The sequence below is a fragment of the Falco rusticolus genome, chromosome 16 (assembly GCF_015220075.1).
Source record: "Falco rusticolus isolate bFalRus1 chromosome 16, bFalRus1.pri, whole genome shotgun sequence".
In the NCBI taxonomy this organism is placed as follows: Eukaryota; Metazoa; Chordata; class Aves; order Falconiformes; family Falconidae; genus Falco; species Falco rusticolus.
Window position 1 is genome coordinate 1642181 of NC_051202.1, and position 9864 is coordinate 1652044.

Genomic DNA, 9864 nt, shown 5'->3' on the forward strand with positions numbered 1-9864 from the left:
TGGGTTTTGTATGGTTCTGCACTGAACTGATACCGTTTTTGGAAAGTGACTTTACCTTCCAGCTTCCATTTCTCATCTGTAAAATGAAAATAACATGGATTTCCTAGTGAAACACTTGAGAGCTGCAGATTAAAATGAGGAGACAAGGAGCCTCATTCTATTATTTGAATTTTATAATGACCTCTCAGCTGAAATCAGTGGGATAGCATTTCATAGCCCTAATGCTGAATCTGCCCATAATATTCTCCTAACTTCATTTGTGGTTTAAAGGACAGTAGAGGGAGCTGGCCTTACAGCATGCAGCTAAGAGATGAGCAGTGTGGAGAAATCCTTGTGCCCAAGTCTGAGACAAACTAGCATTAATGTGTTTTGTACTGCAAACGCAGCCACCAGCATGTGTTTTAATTACACAGAAGCATCTATTTTGAAGAGAGACTTCCCAATCCAAATCATCTTGCATTCCTAATATATTCTTTTTTTTCTTTTTTCTTTTTTTTTTTGGTTGTCAGGTGAAAACTATATATCGCAAGCTTACAAGTGAAATATCTTCACTGAAAAATATTTGGATAAAGACACTGAGTATCCCAGAAGAGATGGAGGCTTATGAAAGCACAACGACAGCGGCTTACTTAAAAGCAAAACAGCAGGTAGAGCTTACTTCAGCAACATTTACAAATGGAATAACAAATGAAATTCTCAGTATTCTCTTTTCATAATTTTAGGCACAGTGACGTAAAATCTCACTTTTGGAATTTCACATTTCACAGGCTGCAAAACAATTCACATTGTAATGTCTGTGAACAATGGGCCACACTGGGCATATAAAGCATATGAAGTTGATGCTAATGCTTTGTGCTATCACAGAAACATATCTCTGAAAGATTACTCTTTTTTTTTTCTTTTCTTGATCTGTCTGATACTTCCATGCATCTCATCTCTTCTTCTGGGAGCTTTTGTCCTGTGCTTCCATGGCAGAAGTTTCAGCTTTGAAAACAGCAGGAATTCATCTGCTTGAGCATGCGTTGCAACCTCTTTTTCCACATCAGAACTGTGCTTATCTTGTTACAAAAGTTGTAAGAATCAATTAATTTCATGTCTTGAAATCAGAAATATACCCATTGCCTCATTTGGAAAAATGTGTACGGTACACTGTAAAAGGCTGCAAAGGATAATTCTTTCTTAAGGACTTACTGTGTCACTTGCTAAAAGGATGCCCTAAATTATTAGCTTGCTCAGATCTGGGTACATGCTGATCACTTTATGTGTTAGATAATTGTAGTTCAGTACATCACAGTTTTCAGCATACGTATGCTCAAATTCAAATGAACACATCAAAAATATTTTAAATTTCTAATCCTTGCCATTTTAATAAAAGGCAGAAAAGTTGGATAAAACAAAAAGTTTGGGTTAAAAAAAAAACAACCAAAGAGATGTGTTTGGATCTTATGTCCCACCTAGGCAGAAGAAGAGATGCAGCAAAGGAAACAGTTGGCTGCTGAATATGAGGAAAGCGTGAACAAACAGATGCACCTATTACAGCATGATCTGAAATGTCAGGAAGAGCATTGTGTCATGTTCAATTCTGTCTTGCGAGGGGTGCTGAGAGTGGCAGAGATGCTGACAAAGAAGGTGGCTTGTAAAGAAAACCAAACAACACTGTCTCAGCCAGAATATACAAGGTAATAAATACACTGCAAAATTTTGCTGCAACTTTCTTCTTGCTAGCTAAGAAAACATTTGTGGCAAGCAGTTGGCTTGGCTTCTGGTTGGCAGTACACGTATCTGGAAGCTGAAAACTGATTCTTGATCCAGAAGATCAGATGATGCAGATCATCAATTTCACGTTTATGTAAAACAAGCCTAGAAAATCTCACACACAGGCATAAACTGAGGAGACTCCCATCGTAATCTTGAGGACAATATTTTGAGGTCCTTTCTTGTGCTGCCAACTGATTTGGCTCTGGGATATCACACCAGTTCTAGCCAGTGTGCTGTCCATGCTCTGAAAGGTCTTACCACTGGCAGAATCGGAATGGCGTAATTAACAAGAAAACAGAGAAGCAGAAACATGGCCTTTTTTATTGCATTAGCCAAAGCAAATACTCATCAAGCTCTCTAATTGCCAAAGTGCACATATCATTTGCATGTCCATCAAAATACTTCCTATTGCTCCCTCTAAATTGTTTTATCTTACCTTCAGATGGTAGTAATCATCTTTGTCTCTTGAATTCCAGCCTGTTAGCCCAGATAGAGGCCGCAAGCAGCAAGATGTCAAGCATAATAATAAAGGAGAGTCACCACCTCAAAGCACGGGGAGCGCTGGGTGAAGGACTGGGAGCTCACCTTCTAGACAAAGCTAAAACCAGGATACTTACCAAGGAGGAGCTAGTGGGTAATCAAAACCTCTAGCAATTTTTTGAAAATTATGTTGGTGTGTAAGGAAGCGTAGGCAGGCCAGTGTAGCATAGGTTACAAAATATATAAAATACAGGTCACACAAAATAGCTGGGTCACAAAAGAGCTAATAGCAAAGTCAAAAGAGACTATTTAGAAAACCATGTCCTCAAGGAGTTTCCACTAACAACTTGTGAGTTAAGAGGTTGTTAAAAAAGCAAAGTCATAAGTCATCAGTAGAACTCTTCTACATCGTGTCTTAAGACGACTGTCAGATTTGCATTCTTCAAGATCTTTGACTGAGTACTTGCTAATTATCCCCTAGCAACAGACAGGGAAATGAACTATTCTGTAGACAAGTCTCAAGAAGTTAAATTAATTTGCTCCTATGTGTTTGTCTGCTTTCTAATATTCTTGCACATGTTTTGGCATGACAAAATGTAAAAGGTATCCTGACACCAAGACACCTCTTTCTTTCACCCTTCTAAAAAGGAGCAGAGTTTAAAAAAGGACAAGGAAATTGACCCTGGATGTTTAAATGAATGTTGCAGGCTGAAGCAATGAAATCCAAAATCCTGAAAGGATGTTTGTGAAACATCAGACTCCTCACTGTTATCAAACTCGTGCAGACATGGTAGAGAGATAATAGAATTGCCACGTACTATAGACTGTTCCCCACAGACACCCTCTGTAAAAGGCAGTGGAAAGATCAGTTTCTTCACTCTCACCCCACGTCTGCCCTTTTGCATACAATTTCTGACAAACTAGCAAACCCCTCTCCCCACCCCTCTTCTACAAGGCCGACGGGCTGTTTCTCCTTCTGCCCTCTCCATCTGTCATCAATTCCTTTTAGACTCCAGTGGCGCTGCCCGAGCACCTGACCTTGTCTGCGTGGATCCTGCCACTGGGCTGCTGACGCCGCACCCGCACTGCACCATGCTGCTGGCCAGCCAGTGCCCTGGACCAGTACCTGCCAATCATTTCCTGCATCCCGAGACTGGAAAGGTACTTCACATAGCTGGTAACGTCAGTTATGATCCCATCAGATCTAGGCTGGTCTGTGCTGTGGATTCTGCTTTGGGTGAGTGCCACAATGCAATAATCAGTTTATCCAACTGCTTATTTGTGGAGTACAGTTGTAGTGGGGGTACTGGTTAAAATAAAACAAACCAAATAAACAAAAAAACCCCAACTTGCTATACTCGCATGTACTTCTCACATTACAAAACGTAAAGAAAATCTGAGAAAGCTTCTTATTAGCATGGCACTAGGAAACAGTGTTGTTCGGCTAAATATAAGACTTAGCTGTGGACAAGATGTATTGGATGTTACAAGCCTTGTATACAAGGAAGTGTTGAGATATTCCTCATTTCTGACAGATTCCAGCCACTCTGTTCATTACACTATAAAAACCATTATATGCTGAGAAACTTGCAACTTTAAGGGGATGGAAAAAGCACAAATTAATTAAAAAAAACCCCATACAATTGTCAGAAAGGGCTTACATTCATTCGTTTCATTGTAGACCTAAAGACAGCAAACTTTTACTATCAGCATCCTCTGAAAGCTCCGTAGTCTCTGCTCTGAGCTCTAATGCTTCCTTGTCATTAGCATTGGTTCACATAACCATGTTAAATTTCTCCTGGTTTTACATGTAGGTAAGCGTCCTAAGCCTGAAGTGCCCATATTTCCCTACATTCCTTACCCAGTTTGTCCCAGCACTGGCCTACCTGTGAAGACAAATCTTCCCATCCTGCGTCCTGAAAGAATGTTTGGCATGGGAGGACTCATGCTCGATCCAGTGACAGGAATAGAGGTTCCGGTGCTTGGGGTTACGATCCATCCTCACACTGGGCAGAAGCTGACTGTTGGGGGCACATACCTTAACCCCCTTACTGGCATGTTGACACCACTGGAGATTGGGGGTCCTATGGCTGAGCCAGAGGGAGGCAAGATTGTTCCCGTACTGGGAGCTGGTTTGGATAGTAGCACTGGTAAGTGAATGCTCTTCATGGCTCCATCAGCGCGGTACGCACTGCTACCCAACCTGCCCCCAGCCCAGCGAGCCTGAAACGTCTCCATGTTCACCTCACGCCTCTGCCTTCTCCTGTTGAGCCAATTGTGGAACAGTTGTGTAACTTAGCCTTTACAGACAGTAATCCTTCTCATTCTATAGTTTTATTTGACAAGTTATCATTTTAAAGGCCAGTAAAACTATTTAGTGAAACTGTGACAGGCATCTGACATCATCATTCATTAACATCTTGTTAATGATATACATTGATGTTATGTTATGTTTGTTATGTTATGTTATACATAACATCATTCATGACACAAACTACTCAAGTTGATTTGACTCTTAAAGAAGGACCAGTTGCTCTATTAAAATTAATATGAAATGCATTCTTTGGAGGCTTGGAGGGGCTGAAGTTCTAGGTTTTTAAAAAGCATTTTCACATACCTATATTCTTTATGACTCATATTAGAAGATACACTAGACCCCAGAAAAGGAGTGGGACCTTAATCTTCTTCTAAAGTAGAAATTAGGACACTTATTGAAGAACATACGAGCCAAATTATTTTATAAACAACACCAAATATTACACACACACACCCCCCATTAGACTTATTTCTGCTTCCATTGAAGTAAAAGATCATTGGCTGGGAAGGACCGACCTCTAAAGATGTGTGGCAGCTGATGCTCTGTCTCTTCTTTCCCGTTCCTTGACTGCAGGAGAAGTTATACCTCTAGGTGGGCTGGTGGATCCTTCTGGAAACCTACTGCTCCTTGGAGATTCCTTCACCGACCCTCTGAGTGGGCAAACCGCCCGGGTACACGGGGTTCACCTCCAGCAAGGCAAGGTGCTGCCCCACGGTGGAAGTTACCAAGCCGTGTTGGAAGCTGACTGCCTGCAATCACAAACCCACGTGGTGAACGCTCTAAAGCAGTTTAAAGCATCAATTTTGGAAGATACCCTTCTAGTAGCAGACAGATTAGCAGCACTGAAGGCTTCAGTAGAAGATATGAAGAAGTCTTTCACCACTAGGTTTTATCATGCAACACACTGCTTGCAAAGCCTGGAGAAAAAAAAGGAAATTGCTTCAAATCTCAAGAGTAGCGGCGGTAAACTAGGTAAGTATAAACCAACCGGCCTGTTTTAAGGAGTAAACAGGTGTCATTACATTGAAGGCTACAGCAACGCACCCATTTCCATCACAGCGTTTGGCCAAGACAGCAGCACTTCCAACTTCTAGGACGTCTTTTTGTCAAAACAGCCACTCTAGCCAATCTTACAATGAACTCAGCCAGGTATTGTCTTGAAGCTGTAGCGGAAATAACAGCACTGTAAGCCTCTGAAAGTGAAAGCAGTTCTTTTCATCACAAAACTATTTCATGGTTTATGTATCTTATCTTTTTTGAACAAACTAGGTATGATCAAATATCCTGGCACAGAGATGTGGATCCCTGCCGTGTTTGGAATGAAAATCCCAGATCCCAGTGGCTCGGGTTTGATGGTGCCAGTTCTGGGAATAGGCTGTGACTCAGATACTGGGCAGCCTTCCCCGCTCGCAGGAACCATGGAAGATAGAAACGGAAAAGGTAGAGCAGGAAATTGTTTTGGATAATGTAAACAATAAAGAGACAAGGGCACGTTGTTTTCAGAGCAAGGAAATCACCCTACCAAACCAGATCAGCTTCTGTCTATCTCAACACCGAATGGAAAATACCAGTTTTGTTGTTGTGGACATTCAAAACAAACAACAGAATAATGGTGAAGGAGAGCTAGGACTGAGCCTAAATCACGCTGGGGCTTTCAGCCCTTCAAAAATCTACCGTACCCTTTAGGAGAACTGTTCTGATGTTGTTCTCAGTGATGTGGCTGTCAATCAATGCTACCTGAAGGTGAAGGTCTGCAGCTCTTTGGACCAACACTTGGCATATAGTATTTATAGCTCAGGAAAATTCAGTTTGCTTTTCATTAGGCTATTTGAAATCATCACCACTTCCTTTTGAACTTTCATACAAGCTGCTCACTAGGGCTGCAGCTGAAATTTGTGATCTAAATTCTAAGCATTATACTTCATTTTTCTTTATCCACAGGCCTTGTCCCCATCACTATTGGTGCCAGAACCATAAGTCCAATTACAGGTGAAATTGGGCCTGTTATAGGGGCTCAAACCAACCCCTGGACACACAATGTAATTCCTACTGTTCAGTCTCTTGGAGCTTTACCAAGAAGAGCTACAGATCCAGATCTGGTAATTATAGCTCCAACAAACCATCTTTACCTACAGGTTTGCTGTCTGTGGGAAATCCTTTGCTGATGCTTTTCCATTACTTAGAGGAAATTTCACTTCTTTCTATGCCCCACAAGTAGTAATTTCTTATAGTGCAAGATGAACTGAAATATATAGGTGTAATTTTACTTACATCTCCTCTTTCCATTATCTTTTTTTCCTCATTTTATTGACCTCTCCTTTTTTCATTATCTGCCTTTTCTCTCCCTTCTGTCTGTACCTCCTTCTGCTGGTCTTTGTACCTTCTGTCTCATATCCTTCCCCTACCCCAAAATACACATTGCATTCAGAAATGAATTATAGCACACACAAACTTAGGATTGCAAAGCATTTATCCCCTGTGGCAGCAAAGTTGGATACATGCTGTCAAAAGCACTGAATAGAGATTTCATCTCTAGCTTCAATGAAGTTTATAATCTTGTTTCAGCTTCCTGCAAATCTGAACTATTCTGTCTGTCACTGCTTTTCAGCTGGACTTTCTAGAAAAGGAAATAAATTCAAGGCATATGTACTGGTACTGCAGAATTAAAAAGGAAGAAGGGCTGCTTAAACAGCTGAATGCTCTATTTCTTCACATCCTTGATGATGCGAAAGAGGGAAAGGCACACAAGGTATGGTGTGTTCTTTTTGCAGCTGGCTTGAGGAAAGTTCTTTACAAATTCCTTAAGAAAGTCTTGTTCACATATCAAATTCAAATATCATTGATGCTGCACCCTGGATGGTGGAGTTTTGAATCCAAGACACTTCCATCCCCAGTGTGGTGCAAACCAGTGTAAGTGGAGACGTTCCTACTTCAGTGCAACTGTCACCAGCACAAGTGCCTGGTGCCAGGTGTCCTAACAGAATAGCCAGCAGTTCGAATTCAGCCTGTGCCTGTGCACAGCAAGGACCACACAACTCACAGTGCTATCAGAAGCAGGGGATTTGCAATCGGTTTCTACACAGTCAGAATAATTAAGAGTCTAGGAAGAAGCAGTGACTAAATTAGACAACCTCTTGTTCTCACCTGTCAGAGGAAAGAGTATCACAACAGGTCACTATCTGACAAGTTTGCAATATTACCTATAAACTCCTTCTCCTCTTCCTTGTCTTACAGATAAAATACAAGGGAAAAGTGAAAGACATTGGTGAAATGTGCCATTTTCTTAAAAGGTCCTCTCTGCAGGAAGCTGAGAGACGAGCCTCAAAATATTTTAGTAGCCAGCTGGCCACCGAACTATCCTGGCTATTCAAAGGTACAAAAGAGTAGCTACAACCAGAAGTGAGGGAGGCAGGGTTGTACATCATCTTCTGTGGTTTGCTCCCTCTGACAGGTTAGCTTAAGCCTTACAAACTACTTATGTCTTCCTGAGGCAAGCCAATACAGGGGTAGGAGCTGAAAATTGGGCTGTTCTAAAAGATTAAGAGTGTAGATGTGGAGAAGCATGTTGAGAATGCATATTGCTTCAGATTCGCCCTGTGAATGTCCAGGAGATTGTCAGACGGGTGCTACCGCTAATACTTGCTGTTTCTAGCTGACAGAGGTGAAAAAGAACAGGAAATACAGGTTCTGCTGGAGATCAGAAAGGCACTGGAGAAGCTGATGGAGTTCACTGAAAAGATGCAACTAGAAGAAGAACGGATATACATGCAGCTGGTAGAGAGCGAAAAGCAAAGGAGGCACCTCTCAAGTACCGAGACAGTGACAAACCTGAAGCTCAGAAAGGTGAGAGCACTGCTGGGTCAGGCTGGACGTCCCCGGTCTCAGTCCACAGAACACTCTGGTTTACCGTAGAGAGGCACTGTAAAACGAAGGCTCTGAAGCCAATATACTGTGATATTTCCAGTTCCAGAAAGTGCTATTAATAGAGTTTCTCCTTTCCCACCTAGCTGCCTCTCAATCCCAATCAGAAAGAAAGACATAAACGAGACAAAAGAAAAAAAAAAAAGTGGAAAGACAGACATGGACAGACACGGACAACAGCAACAAAAAGAAATGCTGAATGACTTTTGGCGTCAGCAGTGTCTCGTTGAATTGTGTCACTGAAGCTGGATTTCATTAAGGAAAGAAATCCAATGGAATTGTAGGACTACAGTGGCTGAGCTAGGAGTGGGCACAGGCTGGACTTTGGAGTTAGAGAGAAGACCTGACAAAAATGCTATGCTATCCTTTATTCCCCTGAGTGGAGATTTTCCTTATGTCAGGAGCCAAGGAGTCCATGACAGAGAATAAATGACAACTTACCACATAAAATCACAGCTGTTAAAGCTGGAACAGATCTAGGAGATCAAGAAGCACCACTGCCAAAAAGCAGTGCATGCTCCCTGTGGGGCTTGGTGCAGGTGCAAGCCAGATAGGGTATTTGCATAGCTGAATTTATCTTCCTACATTCTTCCTTCTTGCAGGGAATGCTAAGAAACATCTAAAGACTTAAAAGACTCCCATGCAGGTAAATCCATGTTCAGCTCTTAAAAACATCATTCGTGCTTCTCCCCATAAGGGTTACATAGCACTACAGAGAGCACAGCTGCTCCTGTCCAAGCAATACCACCTGAAGTAAACACAAACCTTTTTGCTGACTGAACAGATGTCAAATAGACTTCCTTGAAATATATTGCCAGGAAGTTTTTTTGCTGGCCCTTCTTCACATCATCTGCAGTTTCCATGACTGTTCTTTAAGGGCTACCCAGACACGAGTGCTCTTTGTAGCTAGTGACTTGCCAGATTAGGTGTGAGAAAGCAAATGAAAGCCAGAATTTGCAATTCACTTGAAGCAGGTTTATATCTTGTATTATTTCTTCCAGGTCATACTTGCCCTAGCCTCTGAGTCTCAGGAACACATACTGAAACAACAAGCTAGTGTGGAGACCGCATACACCAAACTGGAATATTTGAGGGACCGGTCAAATATCCAAATACAGCAAGCAAAGGTACTGGTTTCATCTTAGGGCAAATAAAAGCAAACATGTTACTTTCTAACAAAAGCATCAGCAGTTGCTACATTCTGGGAATATCCATCCAAAAACACTGCTGCAAGAAATCAGAGCCCAGTAAAATAACAAAAAACTTAAATGAGTATTGCAAAAGCTGGTTTATAAAGTACATATCAAAGACCTTGACACTTGGAAATTCAATCGAATTTCACTTCAAAAGGCAGTTTTTCAACAGCGGGGTTAGAAAATATTAATAGA

At 41.6% G+C, this 9864-nt stretch overlaps 1 protein-coding gene across 1 annotated transcript; it reads left to right on the top strand.

The window, feature by feature from the left end:
• The first annotated feature begins 1470 nt into the window (after positions 1-1470).
• On the top strand, positions 1471-9621 carry LOC119158303. Its single transcript, XM_037410076.1, has 11 exons — positions 1471-1679; positions 2235-2392; positions 3248-3475; positions 4053-4388; positions 5129-5527; positions 5825-5995; positions 6497-6654; positions 7164-7304; positions 7790-7928; positions 8208-8398; positions 9478-9621. The coding sequence occupies exons 1-11, from the start codon at positions 1471-1473 to the stop codon at positions 9619-9621; spliced, it is 2274 nt and encodes a 757-aa protein (XP_037265973.1).
• Positions 9622-9864: the final 243 nt, after the last annotated feature.